At 40.2% G+C, this 19,138-nt stretch overlaps 1 protein-coding gene and 1 long non-coding RNA gene across 2 annotated transcripts; one reads left to right on the top strand and one right to left on the bottom strand.

Annotated features, from left to right (window-relative positions):
* Window positions 1–459: 459 nt before the first annotated feature.
* SMPD4 (sphingomyelin phosphodiesterase 4) lies at window positions 460–18,283 on the bottom strand. Its single transcript, XM_082491407.1, has 19 exons — window positions 18,051–18,283; window positions 17,675–17,761; window positions 17,011–17,153; window positions 16,785–16,860; window positions 15,818–15,926; window positions 15,155–15,207; window positions 14,422–14,573; window positions 13,026–13,158; window positions 12,372–12,443; window positions 8,746–8,835; window positions 6,348–6,493; window positions 5,789–5,879; window positions 4,746–4,846; window positions 4,281–4,444; window positions 3,440–3,645; window positions 2,644–2,877; window positions 1,752–1,883; window positions 1,457–1,585; window positions 460–989 (listed from the first exon to the last, which is right to left on the bottom strand). Exons 1-19 carry the CDS (start codon window positions 18,087–18,089, stop codon window positions 663–665), a joined length of 2,484 nt encoding a protein of 827 aa, XP_082347533.1. The 5' UTR covers window positions 18,090–18,283; the 3' UTR covers window positions 460–662.
* On the top strand, window positions 4,793–13,131 carry LOC309678391. The gene is made up of 3 exons (XR_014269748.1): window positions 4,793–4,872; window positions 7,303–7,448; window positions 13,051–13,131. It is a non-coding gene; the product is annotated as an uncharacterized lncRNA (long non-coding RNA).
* Window positions 18,284–19,138: the final 855 nt, after the last annotated feature.

Here is a 19,138-nt window from a genome sequence, read left to right as displayed (position 1 = left end):
TTGTTATCATCTGTGGCATAGCTTTTCTGTGTTAAATTCCAGCTTTGTGTCTCTGCTATATGAGCTACCCTGACATTGTCTTGAGCCTGTGACTGTAGAGCTGATTACAGGAATAGTCTGCCCAACATGGGGCTGTGAGATGCCACACTTGCTGCCTTGTCCCAGCTTCTGGGTGGTTGGTTGTTTTGTTTGTTTGTTGTTTTTTTTTTTTTTTTTCTATCAGTGCAACTTCCTAGAAATTTTCTGGTGCACTGCAATTTCTATTGCCTTTGTAACTGCTCTGTCTGAAAGCATAACGTGCAAGTCCTACAGCTAATTCTTCTTTTAGAACAGTGTAAGAGGCTCCAATGCAGTTATTGCTGAAACAAAAATGTCTCTACATATGGTATGGTTCATTTCAGTATTATAAATACTGATGGCTCGTTCCCCGCCCTCCCCAATAAAAAGGCATTTGCTACATTCCATAGGAACACTTTTATAAAAATAACATTTACATCGATTAACTTTGCTCAATAAGACCACATCATTGTTTATAAAACTCAGTTAACTTTAATATTAAAAAATACTTTAGGAAGATATGATAATTCAGACATTTTAGTCATTGAATCCCAGGCTCATCCTTAAAACACTTATTTTTACAAGTGTAAGCTGAAAGAATGAAATTAGTGTTCATGTGGTTTCCATCCTTCAGCGAAAAAAGTCATTATTACAGCATAAAGAAAATATCCAATGACAATAATGAATGTGCAGCCCACTGGCCCAATGTAAAACCAGGATGCAATGAAGTAGATCATCAGCAAAGAAATGAGAGTCCTGTAGCTAGCCAGAAACCTCAGACTGATTCTTGGTCCCCAGTTCTGGCTTGTTCTGTCCTTTACCACAGGACTATACCTGATTTTCTGTATGAGGTGGGGGTTGGTAAGATGATAGCGACAAAGTCTACCAACAAAATCTTCCCTGGAGCAAAGCACATCCATCTGATCAGCAAACTGAGGTAGGAAAAGTTTAAACGTTAGTATTCTACTGCAACTACTGTCATAAAGTGTAACTTATTTTAGTTTTCTTCATTTATAGGATGGGAATTATAGGAAATGGAGGAAAAAATATCAAAATGCACTTTGAAATAGTAGAACTGCTTTAGTGCAGACTTGCCTTTTATCTGTCATGCCTATAGGAAGAAAAGGATTTGCTTTTCCTGTTTTAGAAACATTCATAATGAATGATATTCCCATTGTTCATCAAGCATAAAGAATACCTTTAAAATGTTATTTATTAATGTTTTGTGTAGGACAAGCAGAACTACAGGTAGAGAAGCTGATACTATTGGGAAATGCCCATCTGGACTACACAATAAAGGAGACAGACCAAGAACAAACCTAGTGTTGTATATGTGCAGGTGCAGTGAAGACTAGGAATTTGCAGTGGAAAATATAAAAGGAGGCAGTGCTGTACTTACCCTTTCATTAAGCACTGAGGATAAACGAAACAGGAGGCGGACAAGAGTGGCGTTTTCATAGCTTCGGATGGGCTGAAGCTCAGTATCTCCTTGATACTGCACCTCAAATCTACGTAAGCCATTTATGATCTAGAAACAAGAAAATAAACCCCTTATCTTGTAGCAGCCATCTGAAATGCCTTTATACAGACATCTCTCTTAGCCCCAGATAAATTGCATTTCTCTTGATGTAGAAGGACAACCTGTTTTTACAAGAACAATCTAGAGTAGCTATGTGGAATCTTTCTTCTCTCACCTGGTACCTTCCAAGAGGTGTAAGAATGAGGCCATCCTCACTTTCAATGCAGTCTGGAAGCTGTTTTTTTCCATTCTCATCTTGAGCTGTCCCACACTTCATCATCATCTGGGTCAGCTGGGCTTCATTCAGCTACTCAAGAATAAAACAATTCTAAAGCATGTTTTTGATCTACCCCCTCCTCCTATTTCATTCCTTCCTGCCTTTACAAACTCCTTAGCAGTGGAACCCTTTGACAGCCAGCACAGATGCCAAGAACTACTTAATAGCACCTCAGTTAGACATTAAAAGGAGATAGAAGTCTCCAGATTTCTTGTCTGTGCTTGTTAAATCCAAGAGAGGTATTCTTTTATATGTCCCTTACTCCTTGAGGCTGTCAAATAGCTGTCTTCTAGGTCAATTCTGTATAAGGGAGTGTGGCTGACAGAAATTAATCTGTTCTTTAAGTTTAATCAAAGAAACAGCCTACTTCTGCTTCATCCATTAATCTATAGCTGCAGTTATACATTGTATTTTTATAGCTTGTTACATTTAGAAGATACTGGACTTTTTTTAAAATTTAAGCCATGTCTTGCCTGTTTGTGAACATGAGAGCAAGGTACAAGTAGAGAGACAGGTTTGATATAAACTATAGTCCAAGAGTGGTCACTTGAAACAAAGTGGGCTTGATATTTAAAAATTAAGAGCATCTAGTTCTATCTATATTGAAAGTGGTTTTGAAGTGGTCAGGTAAAGTCAAGCCTGAAAGACATTTCCAGCAAAATTTGCTAGCAGGATCTCTGGATGTCTTTGTGACCCCACAAAGTACAAGAGTGATAAAAGTACATTTGAGGAATCCTGACTCTTGGTCACACTGCCACATAGGAAAAGTTCTTATAAAGATGTTACATACCTTAAAGATTTGGCACAAGTATTCCAGCGCCTTTTCCAAATATTCATCTGTTTTTTTGATGCTGTCTTGCCCAATTTCATCAAGGTCATTGCCTGTGTAGGAACCATTCATCTCAGATGGTGTAAATCTAAACCATGAAAAGAAGGACTGGCTAGCCGTTGTCTCTGCAGAATGGTCCGATATGGATTTTGCCGTCTGCTGTGCCTGACAAATTAACTGAGCCAGTTTTAACACCTAAACAAACAAAAAATAATAAAAGGACCACTAAGCATCAATATATGGATAAAACTGTGCCTTGATACCTGGCAGTGAGAGCAAACCCAGCAAACTCACTCTCTTAGCTCATATGGACTTGTGCCAATACTGTTAGTTGTATTTCCAATATGGCAAAGGTAGTTCTTTGCTGTTGAAGCATTTAAAAAACTTGAGTGCTTCTTAGGTTTTTCAGCTGCTTTTTTTTTTTTCCTCCTGCTATTTTTATCTGACTTGCTGATGGGTACTAATCAATACAATGAATCAGAAGTTCACAGTAAGCCCGTTTGAGAGGAAATACTTGCAATATACTACTCCAAGGCAGCAAGCTGTTACATTAACTTCTCCTTTAGCAAAGAGCAGATTTTTACAGCTGTGCTGGCTTGAGACCCCCTCAGGTTCCAGAAGTCACCATCAGTAAACTTAACTATACAGTAGTGCAGAGTGTAAAGTTTTCCTCTCTTAACTTCTCATAGTATGGATGCTCAGCATTGAAAAAGCACCTGTCAAAGTAGAAAGACATGACAAGAAATTTGTTGCTTACCAAATTTCTGACTTCTGTGCCAAACATCTGTTTATACTGGAAGTCCTGTCCTTCCAGGCTGTAAACATGACTCTTCACCTTAAATGAGGCATCTGTAATAGCTGGAGGCCACGATGAGAAGAAGTTCCCACCAAGTGTGGGGGTCATAAAAAGTCGGTGTTGACGATGTGGAATTACAAGTTCTGGCTCCAGAAATAACTGTTCTCCTAAAATTTGATAAAAGTAGCGAAGGTGGTTATGTAATACTCCTGTTTCTGCCTGGGGAAGGTCTAGCTACAAAGCATCTTAAGTCTGCTGGGCAACTTGTTTTTAGGTAGGCAGGTAGTTCTATGGGGAAAGAGGCCTTTTCTCTTTTTTTTCCCCACTTCATCTTCTCCACCCACAGCAGAAAGTGTCAGCAGTCCACACAGCATTACAAGCCTGTAAATTTTTTTCAACAAAGGCAGTGGAGAATCGTGACACTTAAGACAGATACTTGTCAAATCTTGCCTCTCCCAAATTTACTGTATCCCAGTTATCCTGAAGTGCATACATGTTTTAATCCTGAGGTAAATAATCAAGTAAGACAACTGTAAGAAAAACTGAGTTTATTGTAAGCACCCAATATTGTGTTCTTTATTTTATAAAGAAAAATTGTGGAATGACATCTAAATGACGGTGGCTAGAAAAGAACAACAGACATATTAAACTGATGAGACAAACATTAGTGAAGACACACAAACTTCTGAATAGCAAAATAGCATGGAAAATGAAAGAGTAGGTCTATTCACCTCAGTGCTTCCAAGGTAAGATGTAGCCATTGTGAGGAGAGACTGAAACAGGACAATAAATATCCATTTACCTTTCAGGATCATTTCAGCTAGATTGGGCTGAGCAAAGACCTTGGCTACTCGGAACACCATGAGAGCGTTTTTTGGACTGACCAAGTCTGTTCGAAGAGCTCTGTTCAGAAATCCTACAAACAGCTTAGTATACATGAGCAGGTTTTCTTGAATGAAGGCAGCCCTGTCAAAGTGAGTACAGGATTTGTGAGTACAGCTATTTAAATAATTGTTCTTTTGTCTTCTGCCAAATAAGTCATTAAGGGAGTGTTTTATACTGTCTCTGGAAAGATGGTTTACTTGCACTGACACACACACAAAAAATACTCCTCTCAAAACAAAAGCTTGTAAGAAATCATCTCTAACCATGTACGGGAAGCTAATTCGGGTTGGTGGATGGTTCTTGCAGTCCTGCTGGTTTACTCAGGATCTGCATAAACTTGGGGTTTGGTTCAGATTACTCACAACTGCTTTTTCCTCCTTACCATTTCTCTGACACACTGCGAGGCAAGGGCTCTGCACTTTGTGGCGGCTTTTCTGGAGCGTACCTCCAAGGCTGCAAGTAACTTAACCACATCTCAAGAACCTAAGCATAATCACACATAAAAACACGTGAGTATCAATACTTTTTGGAAAGGATGACAAAGGTTTTTTGTTTGTTTCAACAAATTTTTTTTTGTTGTTTCTTTTAAACCTAGTGAATATTACCTTAATGACACCTAAAAGTTTTTAGGAATGAAGCTCTTTCTAGTAATCTGAGTATTTTTGGAAAAAAACAAAACAAAACAAACAACCAAACAACCTCACATGGAAAAAAAACAGTGCACATTCATTAGGACCAATCTGGATTTTCTGTAATACACAAATAGAGATGCTACATTAAAATAATTTGAGCTCGTCTTCTGCATAGATGTACCCACCACCTTGAGGAACCACAGTGGAGTCCTGATTGCACTGAAGCCAAGAATAGTTTGCTGTGGCCTCTGTAAACATTCTTCTGACATTCTGCCTTACATGCGTACCTCAAACACTGTGACATAGCCAACTATAGGTCTAGTGAGCAAGATCTAGCCCTGTTACATTCTGCACTTGTAGACTCCTACGTTAATTACCAAGAGCCATGGTCTAGATATATTTCTTTTCCTGGTTGCAGAAGGTAATATTTGCAGTATCTATTGCAAATTAATATCGTGTTACTTTTGTTTATGACCTATTGTATTAGATAAGATATTAAGAAATTAGGACCTATAAGAATGTATCGGTTTTAAAAGTAACATCTACTGCTTTTCAATCAGCATCTATTTTCAGTGTCAGGAAACTCAGTCAATAACCTGTTGTAATTCTCACCAAGATCTATTCAACTTCCTTCCAATTGGCACTCTTTTTCTAACATTAAATGTACACGTTATATGAAGAATTTCACTGCTATAGGAAAAAAGATTTAAAGACCAAGAAATAGGTGCTAAACAGCAATAACTAATTACTAGGTTTGTTGAGTATAGACTTAGAAAGAGAAGCAGGAACATACTGCTCTGAAAGAGGCATCCAGAGGCCAGTGGCCAAAACAGTGTTGCAGAAAGATATAAAGTTTCTCCTGGACAAACCGAGGAATTACAACCCTGCAAACAGATCCAGAGACAGTTGCATGTATAAACCAGCAGCAAATTTTAAAAACAAAAAACCCAACCCAGCCAATCAAAAACCGAACACACTTCCACAAATGCAAATACAGGAAGGACTGATCCAAACTTAATCTTTCTTAACTGAAGCTACTTCTGGCCATTGAATTTCAACTCAAATACATAAATATAAGATTCTCCACTAAGCTTGGCCAGAATCTTCTGGTAGGATTTTCTTTTCTCTGTCATGTGCCAATTTATAGACTAGACTAGTTGCAAGACATCCCCACCCCCCACCCTCCCCAAAGCTGCCCCCCACCCTTCATCTAGTGGATGTGAGAAACACAATCCATTAGCTTTCATGTACTTTTAATAACACACTTCTGTATTTAGCCATCAAAACAACCTATTTCAACCTCTTGGTGAAAGCAGAGCTTTGTTTCAGAGACAGGCTGCTCATGTACCTACCTTTTAAACTCCTCTAGTGGGCTGGCTGTGTGGGAGTGGGCAGAAGGGGAGAGAGGCTCTGGTTTCAGGCTGTTGCTGAAAGCATGCAGATGTTTCACAAGCAGTCTTACCACTAGCACATGCTCTTCAGTGGGCTTAAATGACTCCTAGATTCAAAGCAAAGACATGAAGATTGTGAGTATCGTATGCTAAATGTCCAGGAGATAATTCAGGAAAATTAGATTTCTGATCTGAGAATATAAATACAAGAAATGCTCTCTTCCTTCTAGATTCTTCACGGTAGTTTGGAGCCACCTTATTTTAGACATACTTGCTCCTCAGGACAAGCTGCACCAGCTTCGGCATCAGTTCACTAGGAAACAGTAGCATATTTTTGATAATATGATTGTAAGAAAAAGTAGCTACAGTAGTCTAGTGAATTGAATTTCAGGGTAGCATTAAAGAACAGAATCACTTATAGATTTCAACTTACCCTTTTCTGAAAAAAAGAATATTCAGCCTTTCATTATGGTTATAAGGTCATTGCTGTGGACAGCACAACAGATCCTTTGTTTATGCTCTTGGCTGGCTTTACCGAGTTCTCTTTTCTATGCTGGTACTCATCTGCTTTATAAGAAAGAATAATTCTAGAAAGTTATGGTAAGAATAAGAACTGCTTCAGGTCCTGAATGATCCTGTTGCTTCTAGCATCGTTATGGGTAGAAGTAGCCTGGGCACAAGGCACGATGGTGAGCCACAGTTCTGTTACTAATAAACGAGTGAGTGTATGATATAGCGGGGAGATGAATGAGCTAAAAAAGCTGGTTTTCCTGGGTGCCCAGCACCAGAACTGGTCTGCTGCAGAGTCTAGGAACAATGCACTAACTCTTTTGCTACTGTCATCTGCTTTAAGAGTAGTGAACTAATCGCAATCCACCACTGAAGGCAGATTTTAAGATATCATTTGTATTCTAAGTTTCACAGCTCTCACGTTTCTCAAAAGTTGGGAAGAACATACACGAAACAAAAGTTACAGCTGCAGGTATAACAGAAGATGCTGGAAGAGTGTATTAGACAATAGCTGCAAGATGTTTCCAGAGTGCCAAATGCAGCCATGCTGAGGTAAGATGCTGAATATGACTGTAGGGGACTGACAGGCATTTTTATACAAAAAGCTTCCACTTCTTAAATCCATTCAACAGTATTTCCAGTACTGGGGGCAGGGAGCAGGGGCTATCTGCATACGTCTTTGTGTGTCCTTTCTCTGCAATGCCTGAGGCAAAGCAGATGTGTTTTTACAACCTCTTAAGATTTTTAATACACCGTGAAGTATGCTCCAGAGAAAGATTCAAGGCTTGATGATAGATACATTCATGTAGAACAGCCAGATCTGAGACTCTTGCAAGAGAGAGGATAACCTGTTACCAGTTCTAATGAAGGCTAGTCTTGTGTTCTTGACAGCTCCTGGTAAGTCAGCATGTTTTCTACAGTCCTGAGGAGAGTTTATTTACAAGGGTGGAACTCTGAGAAGTTATTTTGTCCTAAGAGTTTAGATCAGGATCTCCAAAAGCAATCAGAGAGGTCGAATACTCTGCTATAAGCCTTGAAAGGGTAGAATTTTAAAAAAATTCTAGGCTCCCCTTGAAGATACCTTTTTAACTTACAAACCCACCAGTACCACTATTTCAATACATCATTTCAGGTGATTAAACAGCAGGAAAATTACATGTAGTGCTAAAGAGCTTTATAGTACATATGCTCAGCCCTCCCCTTTCCCCAAATGAACACCCAATGAATAAAGGGCTGAAGTAGGGAAAGAGGAATCAGCAATCTGTTCCAACAGGAATGTTTTGCATGCACATTTCCTGAACAATCTGCAAATGTACCACTTGTGTGCTTTTGCAAAACTGGACAGTCATTTCACATTGCCACTACAAATTTAGTACTACCCAATGACATTTCACTGGCTAAAAAATCCTACATGTTACCTACCTTAATTTTAGGGGACAGCCATGCGAATACTGATCTTCTCTTCAATGCAAGTTTGCTTAAGTGACTACTGCATGAGGGGCAGAAATCTGCCATTGGTGAAGCCAGTTTTGGTGTCAGAAAATGTCAGCATAGCTGATAAACCTTTTTCTACAATGCATTACAAGAACACATCTCTAAAAAAATGGAGTTCCCAATTAGACCTCATAATATGCTAGATTTTAACTATTTTCTCCATGACCTTTGCTAACACCTCTCAGTATCTGTTTTCACTGAAAATTTAGTAAATCTCAATGCAGCGTTTAAATCAAGTTGTAAAACCATACCTTCGCAGAGAAAGCTGCTGGACAGTAAGCACCAAATACACTTTGCAGATTATATGATGGAACGAGATTTTTAAAAAGGAAACAAAATGAAAAGATGATAATACTTGGTATGCGTGGAGGGCCTGGTAGCTGGATTGGGCAGGACTACCGTGGTGTTTACTGGAGATACTGAGTCGGTAGTGGAGAACCTCCAGCTGAGACAACAGAAACAAAAAGGAAGGGGAGGAGGGAAAAAAGGAGAGAAGAGAGCAAGAGAAAAAAAAAAGTGAGAATGAGCCCAAGGAAGAAGGGGGGGGGGGGGAGGGGGGGAAATGAACATCACAAATACAGTCAGGGACAACATATCACAATAACAACTGCAGCCACAGTATCCTCTTCTTTCTGGTGTTCAGTAGATGTATTCCACGGTAGTTCATACCCTTTATGAACTTGGAAATACAACTGGGAGCAGGTGTCAAAAAAGTATAGCTGTAAGTGGCCGTGGCTGTTCTCATTGCTGACCACAGAGCAAGTACTGGTAGGGCATATGAAGCTTTTGCCAAATAAACTCCCTGTTTCAGAAGTTAACTGAACTGCAGCAACAAGGATTTACACTCTCTTACAGTGTTTTATTGAATAATGGAGTAAAAGCGCTCAATATTCTGCAAGCTTTTTAAATACTTTTTTGAAACCAATTTCTTCCTGTGCTGCTGGAGAAGCAGGGTTTGCATACTGGGAAGAAACTCAAATTGATACTTTCTTCTTTCCAAGAAACAGGAAGAAAAAAGATTTGGCTTTTTCACTGTGAGCCTGTCCAATAAGTTTCCAGTTTGGAGAGATTCTCTTCTCCTTCTAGTTAAAGGCCATTTGGGAGGGCTGCAGGTCTTGTGAATTTCCTCAAAAGAGGGAATTACTTTTACTATTAGGGAAACGTCCTGTGCATGAAAAGGCAAAAGATATGCATAGCATCAGTGTTACATGCTGAAGCAAAAGGCATCTTGCCTTAACACTGAAATCCTGTAAGCCTCAGCCAGATCCCTTCTTGGATGATTAAGGTAAAGAGTATTTTTTGACAATGGCGAAGAGGATACTGTAGCAACAGTAACACACGTGTATGAAATTAATGAAAAAACATAAAACAAAAAATGTACACTACACAGATCCCAATGACTATTGTCAGGCATCTAAACTAACTCTCCAGATCACACCTCTGCTGTCTTTGAACAGCCCCTACCCAGTCTCCCCTAGTGCCACTTTGGCATCTTTTGGTTTTACACTCTAAGAGCGGTAGGATTATTACTGCAAGCTCCCAGCAGCTCAAAGACATTGTCCACTTCATAATCAAGTCCCCTGCTACAGGAATCAGCAAGAGCCCATAGTCTAATGGGTGTTCCACATACAGTGCTGGGGTCTGTGGCACCTGGCATTGAAAGATCAGCAAGCATTACACAAAATTTTGTCAAACAACTTCTTTTTAAGGGTTCACTGTGATTACAGCAGAAGGGAATAGGAAAAGAGGTGCTGCACACTTGGGCTCTGGATCATCTGAGAAAGAGAAAGCAAATAGACAATGTAAAAGAATGGGAAAATAGTTGAATTAATGGGGAAAACAGTGAAACTCAGCATAGCAAATAGTGTCAACCTCAGGTTCACACCAGACCTAGAAAGAATTCAAAGCAGTAAAGTAGAAAAGAAGTACATCTTCTCAAAAGAAATTACGTACTACTCATTTCCATTCCACCCCCTTCTACTTGCAAAGAGAAGTCTGTGGTGAGATTAACAAGGTTTAAGGAAAATCTGTCATTCCTTGAGGCACTTCACAGGAAAGTTACATATCTGGGATTTGGCTTGGCCCACCAAAGCAAACAAGTCTGGCTGCTGGACAAAGAAAGAGCAAGTTCTGTGGGACCTCATCCCACCTTCCAATGCAGGTATGCAGCCATTTCAAATCACTGATGGTCAAACAGGTCTAGATCCAGGGATGAGTGGTCACTGATCACCCCTCCTTCCAAACACACAGAAGGCTAAAGGGAATCAAGTGAAACTGCTAAATTATTAATAATTTTAAGAGTAAGTTTAAGGGTGATCTTGGGTTTCCAGTCAAGCTCTTTAACCCTTATACTAAAACAAAACTTGCATTTCTGCATATTCTACTTCCTCATTTGAAGAGCTATGGAGCAGACTATCCTCCTTTAGCCCACCCTGAAACCAGTCTACAAAGCTTAGTTTAAACGCCACAGGCTTATGAACAGTCCTGTCCCCAGCTGACCTGGGACCTTTCCTCAGTCCTGCAGGGAGGGATCCTTAGTCCATTTATGGATGTCATGGGGAATTCCAGTCCCCTGTTCAGGTGTTCTAACCCCCAAAGAGTGAAGTCTTCTTTTGTTACACGCTTCCCATCAAAGATGAAACTAAAATACCATCAGGGAGTTATGGCCTCAAGTTGTGGCTCAACACACCTTGTGAAGGATCCTGAAGCGATGATTTTAGAGAACTTTAAGCTCTGCCTAGGCCCTATTCCACCATAACATTCATAGTTATTGTCTAAATTGCTGCTCCCCAGTGTTAGAAGAGAGCATCTGAAATACAGAGGGTGAACAGAGGAGAGAAGTTTAAAGCAATCATTATTTCTGGCCTAAGCACAGCACTCGATGCACAGAGACTGGACAGACAGACAAACCAAAGGTACTTCAAGCAAAGCCTTTCCATTACAGGTGCATAGCCATGCTGCTGGGAGTCCCAAGTGGAGACTTTGCAACATTAGCAAGTTTGCATTTTGACCTCAACTTTAAGAATAAAAGAAAAAAACCCATCACACTTCAGCTCTCCAATGTTTTTCCCTAGCAAAATATACATGTTTGTTATTTTATAGCCTGTGGAGTGAAAGATTCAGAATTTCTTAGTGAATCAACTCTCATATTACTCTTTCACACAGGAATAAATCCTGAGTAGCTTTTGTATTTCTCTCCCCTTCTACGAAAGTCCCACTGTGACCCAGAGGGAATTCAGAGGATCAACACCTTCTCCTTCAAATTACCTTTACATTTATAGTGCCTTTGATCTTAGCCTCCCCAGCACTTACTTCGTTTTTACATGCAGTAGTTTGTTAGTGAACAGGCCACTATAAACTGCTTAAAACAGCGTATTACCCAAGCAAGAGCTTGTAAGATATTCTGAACTCTGTAGCTACAGAACTGCTTCTGACACCATTATGGTGAAAGCGTATTTTGAAATATGAAACAAAAAGGGTTTATTCCCTTAAAATTGAAGGACAGTTTAATAAGATTTCCTTTCTTAATATGGATTTATGCTAAAAAGTGGTTACTGATCATAGAAATTATTAATTGGTGTTTCAGTAACAGTTGCTGTCACTGCTGGAAATCAATTCAGATAATTTTTAGCAGCCATATTGCCCGAGTGGGATTTAACACTGTGGTTTTATAGTGGCATCTTCCCCATCATTAGTACTTTGATTATTGGTGTTCAGATTGTTGTGACCATCCCACAAACTCGTCTTTTACAAAAAAACACAAAACAAAACCAACACAACTTCTGCAATGAAGGCAAATCTGGATGACACACTTATTCACAACATTATTCATAACTAGATTAGCAATTTTGACACTCTCATTACTCTGATAAGTTATTTTTTTCCTTAGTACAAATATACCAAAAAAATTCTCCACAGAATAGGAGATTTACCCCAAGATAACCATCAGATGAGGCTCATGAATGAAGTACAAACTATTACCTTGACATGAGGGGACTGCATTTTCTGATACATTTCCAGTGAATAATGATGAAGCCACATTTCAACAAAGATCTGCAAAACAAATATTTGCTCAGCTAGGGAAAAAAAGTAATCCAGGACTTGTCAGTCACAAGCTAGATATAAGGGAAGACCCCAGTATATAATTTGAAAACTAAACTGTACTTGTAAATAGACAGGCACCGATTCAGCGATGTTTCAGGTTCAGAATTCAGTTCAGCAACATGGTAGGAACTCGTTTCAGAGCAACTGTTAAGTCTGGATTCTCCTTTCCCTTCCCTTGATGTTAAACAGAAACAACTCTGTGCTCAACCTTTGTTTAGAGCATAGAATTGATGTAAGATCAAAGGGAGGGAAAAGAAATCAGGTTTAGAAACTTTTCTGGAAAAAAAAATTCAAATGCTTGAAATCAGTTGCTAGATATGCAGTCAGAAAAAAGATATTAAGTGCCTTTCTAAATTACAACTTAACTGTTTCACAGCGCTGCTTTGTTTCACTAACAGAAAACAACAGCTGCGCTGCTCAATTCCAAAAACAAGCTAAAGCAAATAGCATAACTGTCTCTGGTTTAAAAAGAAGAAATTCCTCAGCAGCAAGAAATGCTGTGGGGGGTTTTCTTCCTTAAATCCAATTTACCTGAAGCAGTGTTTCTGATCTCCAGATCTCCTGGGAAGCTGGGTCAGCATTCACAGAAGGCTGATGGGCAATGTGCCGTTTCAGCAAGCTGGTGTGATGCATGCCGTAGGAAGTGAAAGGCACTGCTGGAGACCTTTAAAGACAAATGAATGGAAATACTGAGGTCAGTAAGTCTCAGCAAAGGGTGATGTATTATTACTTAAAGTAATCACTGGTTTATAAACCGGAAAACAGTCTTTGAGAAGTAAAACTGCATAACTGATTACATATCTTAAACTTCTGCAAGGTGTTATAATTACTAGTCGCTTTAACTATAAACCAACACTATATCACTGCACTGAATCAGCTTAATGCAGACCTGATGTTACGTTTAGTAATGCATGGGTTTATACTTTCTCCTTTTCATTTTTTCTTTCACTCTTCCTGCCATATTCATAATTCATTTGATCTGTATTTTCCTAACTACATGCTAGGGCTCAACAGACCATGGAAAGTGACATTTGAGATGTATTTAAAATGCAGCTATAGAAAATATAATGGCTATTTATTTTTACATTAGTATTAAATTACTAATATTGATAACCTTTTAAATTTTAGTAGCAAAACCAATTTTGAAAGTGTGGACTTTCACACACTTAGCCATTACAAAAAGAAAAAGATTGGGTTCTTGTATTGGAGAATTTTCAACTTTGCAAGTTTGTTTTTATGCCATTATCACATAGACACATAAAACTTCAGTAAGCGGTCAAAAGTCTTTCATCCTCTTCCTTCCAGTTGTGGCTAAATAGCTTGATCTATTACCATGCAAAAAGTCACCTAAAATGAACTAAGAAACCTATTAGCACTATCAGTCTGCAACAAGCACGGTCCTGACACAGCAGTTTGGAAGAACTGCAAAATAGGTAATGAGATCATTAAACAATTAAGGATGGCAAGCTTGGAACTGAAACAAAATCACCAACTGCCAAGTTGTCCGGCTTTATAGCAACATTAATGAGAGATCCAAGTTTCTTTGTAACAGTGGCTATCACCAGTGCCATCTTTACCACATACCATATGTATCTGAAGATAGTAAAAACTACTGACAAGTTACAGTCAGGTCTGTCCTACTCCAGTTGCAGGGCACAAAACAGAACTGGAGCTGCTGAACTGATGAATTTTTGTTGCTTGTAGGTGCCTTTTCTGCTCCAATAATAGCTACCTTTCAGACTTTCAAATGAAGCCTTTGTGGTAAAATTAAGTGACCATAAATCTATTTTATTTTTGTAATTATATAATAAGTACATATGGATCATAAAGAGCAGAGGTGTTCTCTACTTGTTAGAGATTTCATTCCAACAAGATGTATTTTGTAAGCACTGTTCCCACAATTTGCCTCTGGCACTGCAGTCATTACCTGGGAGTTGGGGAAGGGATGGCTCCCCCAGGATTTGAATAAGGTGGAGGAAGGACACTTCCTTCTGTGGGTAGGAAACACTTCAGGTACGTGTCCACCAAGATGAAATAAGCGCTGTTGGAAGGGCTGACATGATGGGTGACTGGCGAGTTCTGAAACACAGGGATATACTTCAAGTTACATACTGTTACTTTAAGTCACTACTAGGGAGTGTCTGCTACACAGCCAGACCCATATTATATAAATAAACAGAAGCCCAGTGGTTATAAAGGGTGACTTGACAACAAAGACACTTTAGAGCAAAGGTAAAGTAACTAACTGTAAGAGAAGTGTTGCTGTAGTAGTGAATGTAACCAAGTATGAGAAGAGTGCAGTGTTATAGAGCACAAGTAACAACAGGAAGAGGAACCAGATAACCAGACACCATAGTACAAAGCTGTGGTTATGACTGTATAAATGGTTTTACTGGATAGAGGGGCGAGAAACCCATTTGGAATCCATTGGCTGTTCCATGTTGGCATGTTGTTGGACAGACTGCTTACTGGTATATCTAAGGTGGGTATTTTGTTTATTATCCAGCCTTACCTCATCAACTGAACCAAAGCACTAACAAGTTCTAAAAGTACAGATAAAACTGCTGTTAATTTAGCTGGACAGCATCTCAGCAGGCTCCTAAGGCATTGTGAGGAAAGGCTAATACTATTTTAAGGGAAAAAATGTGAAAAGTACTTACCTTCTGTGTAATCAAACTAATTGCAAAGTAAAACATGTAATATTCAAATGGATCTGGAAGAACAGAGTCAAGGATCAGATAATAAAAAACAGGTACAGTTGCTAGATATCCAGGGATGCTGACTAGGCATTAAGTTTTTATTTTGTCAATGCTAAATTAACTGGCTAGAGCTTAACAGCAGATTCAGCTTTGCCTTCTTGCTTTCCAACTGGCTGAAACATTGGTAATTGAGGTTTTCTCCATGTGGCAAGGTGTGTTTGCATTACTCTTCTTAGCACATTTGACTATCTCAGACTGAAACCAGGGCAGTTGCAGCTAGACTGCTTCCAACAAGCACACTGGCTGCAAAGTTAACATGCCCCTTTTCTATCACATTACATAAACTATGAGTAGTTATGAAAACAAATATTGTGAAATACAGGATCTACTGAAATCACTGGGAATTTTGTTGTTGACTTGAAAAGGCCAGAAATTCCCCTACAAGAGTTTAAGAGGAGGACAAATTTATTTTTCATTGGAATATAAACATTTCTAATCAGCCCAAACTCCTTAGCATAGCCATGATTTACCATGGACACACAATAAATATACAACAGAAATGCTCGTAATCTCTTAGTTTTAGATATTTAAAAGGAATTAAATATCCAGCTGTTACAAGGATACTGAGAGCCAAATTCAAACCTAAACCACCAGATGAAGGAAACTGGACTTTGTTGTGGTATAAAGAGCATTCAGGTAGGACTTGCTCTTGTATTGAAGCCTTCACGGGACCCTGAAAGACAGAGTAATGAAATATTAATCAGGCTACTCAGCATGCTGGCAGAGTATGTTTTCAGATACTGAAGTTCTGCTGCATTCCAGCATTCTGGGATCATACGTACATTCAGCTCAGTGGGATTTTACTGCATTGCAGTAGCTCCTTGTGCAAATGGATATCCTTTAGATAACTGCCAACTTCCTCACTGAAAATGAGTATTCAGTATAAGGAAAAAAAAAAAGAAAAAAAGAAAGAGCCTTCACTAAGACTTTTCCAGTTGGAGTGGGAACAGAAGACTGGTGTTTGCTTGATGGCTGACGGTTTTGTTAGGATAACTGAGCTGTGGACCAGCAATTACTATATACACAATTGATGTTTCTTTTTGTTAAAGACTGTAGAACTATCTGAATCAATTTCTAGATAGGAGGTAGCTGGTAGCAATGGAAGAAACATAGCAAAACAACTTTGCAGATCAACATTTTTGTTTGAAATGTCATACTTCACACCCCAAATAGCAGTCTTCAAACACATGGGCACAAAGCGCTGCCAGGAAAGGCATTGCTCTGTGACGAGGTTGGAAAACTAGTTTCAATCCTGCAACTAGTGGTACCCAAGATAAAGCACACAACTTTCTCTGGGGACAGGATTGCAGCTTTCTTGGCTGAACAGCACAAATATCTAGCTGCTAACAACCACCACCTCCTACAAAGTTTATGGGAACTCTCCTTCTCTAGCAACTGTTTAAAGAAACGAGTGTGTTCTAAACCTTGAGCATTGAGGCCTATGTTGATCTGTACGTATAAAGCGTGCACAAAGTTCCAATAGCTGTAACAACAACTACATTCTCTTCTTGCAAATTTTTCAGTTACTCACTGGAAGATATGAGACTGGGAAATCATATCTATACTCTTCTGCTTGGAGTTTGTAAACCAGCTTCATCATTGGGCCACTGCAAACAAGCATCAGAAAGAAAATCTGTGGTAAATACCCTTTCCTGTTGCACTTTTATGAATATATGTTTGCACTATGCAAAAAGGTCAACCACCAGTTCTTTGTTCCCTGTACATTTTCTAATCTGTGCTAAAATGAATGAGTTCACCTGGGATCCAGGAAATCCAAAGCCACAGGATATTCGGTAGGATTTGTTTTTCCTTGCAAACAGCGAAGATTCCAGCCTACAATGATGCCATCCAGGCTACCAAAAATGCTCTCCACCAGCCATGGGAAAATGCCGTGTAGTTCCTTTAGGGAAAACAGATACAAACAGTAAATGTGTACAATTCCTCATTTGAACAGTCTCTATTGCAGGTAACAGAATGCACAAAGATACCATCTGCCAGCTATTAACAGCACAGGATTAGTTATGACCATTGCCAGATTATCACTGTCTGGGCAGAGCTTCCATTCAAAAGAACGTATTATAATACAGCAATTATAGGAAATCTATCCTGATTTCCCATCCCACTAGAGTTGTAAGGATACTGATCAGTGTTGCATGCAACTATTTGTCCCATTTTAAAAACTAGTTTTCCTCATAAATTGAGGCTGAAAGTTAAAAATGAAGTGCAGTCAACTGAAACAATCTTTTAATGACGAGAAAAGGTTTTTAACTCTTGGCAAGTACTGGATTCCCACTGTTTCACCCGGAATCCTCAAAACTCTTGATAAGAGAAATAGCAACAAAGAAAACAGTGTCAGGAAAAAAGCAAATTCCCCCGAAATGTGTCGGACAGTGAGTTTCTGAAAAGGCAGCGACTGCTCACCTTGGCAGGAAACTCCTCAATCACCCTCTCCAGATCGTGGCACCTCTGAACAAACGGTTTGTTTATACAATCTGCCTTCAGCGTGGCCTGTTACAAACCGAAAGGGAAGTCAGATCACCGCTGCCAGAAAGGACAATACTTATCACGGCCATGACGTAAAAAAAAAAAAAAAAAAAATCTCCTAACGACGCCGCTCCTCCGCTACACCATTTCTACTGACACGCCTGAAGATACCCTGACCGGCCTTATAACTTCACCGGCACGTAACAAAACCGGCCGTTAACCACGAACCGCAAGCGCAGCCGAAGCGGGCGGCCCCCCCGCAGCCCCCCGCCCGCTGCTCGGTGCGCCGCCTCCCCGCTGCCCGCCCACCCACCAGCAGGAAGCTGGGCTGCTGCAGGTGCGGGCCGGCCATGCCGCCTCTCCCCCGACCGCCGGGCCGCGCTGCAGGAAGAGGAGCGGAATCGGCCGTTTACACTTCCCGGCAGGGCCCCGGCCCCGGCCCCGGCTCCCTCACGGCCGCCGCCTCCCGCCCTCCGCACCGGCACGGCCTTTCTGCGTCATCACTCTCTTCCCGGCGCGCTGCGGTGACGTCACCCCTGCGGCCGGAGGGGCGTGCCGCTGTTGCCGTGGTGACGGGCTCGCCGCCATTATTCCTCCAACATGGCGGCGCTGAGGGTGGGCTTTGCCCTGGCCTGCGGCGTGGCTGTGGCTCGAGTAGCTTCGGCCCCTTCCCGAAAATCCCTGTGGGGAGTTCCGGGGATCTCTTTTGCGGACATAGCTGGAGAGGCGTTAAAAATGAACGGTATATGCAGACAGAAGGGACCGCGGTCCGACAAGCCCACGGCAGCTTGGGGTTTGGTGGTGGTGAAGGTGGAGCCACCATTTGCTCAGAACTGGTGTTCGGAGAGAGCATCTTGCGAGCAAATTAAAAGCCGTATGGACAAAGAGAAACCTCGTTGAAAATACATACTTCCTGACTGATCAAAGGGGCAGTTTTTGTCCAAACTATGGGTGAACTTAAAAACTGTGTATTAGAAGAACATCACAATCCTGTGGAGGAAAAGTAGGAGCTTTTAAACAGGAGTGTATTAAATGGCCAGAAAACTATGTCAGAAAATGAGGCAGCTATGGCATGAGACTGTTAGAAATGAGAGCTGCATGCATCAGTTGACCTGTAGGAAACAGTAATTACACATTGAAAGTCAAGAAAATTGATAAGGGAAGCTGAAGTCACCAGGAAAAATACATGGTTATAGAGGTAAGGATAACCACTTCTCAGTGTGTAAGGAGAGCGAAAGAAATCCCTGTGATGGTAATATCCCACTGGTAGATAGACAAAAGTAAAATTAAAACTGCTAATAATGCAGAAGAGTGGTATGTGCCTATAATTCATATTTAGAAGGAAGCAAGACAATATGTTTAATTGCAAAGCCCCAGTAATTTGTGTGCAAGAAAAACAGA

The sequence above is a fragment of the Vanellus vanellus genome (genome assembly GCF_965231255.1).
Source record: "Vanellus vanellus genome assembly, chromosome: 16".
In the NCBI taxonomy this organism is placed as follows: domain Eukaryota; kingdom Metazoa; phylum Chordata; class Aves; order Charadriiformes; family Charadriidae; genus Vanellus; species Vanellus vanellus.
This window is presented reverse-complemented; position numbering and strand designations above follow the sequence as displayed.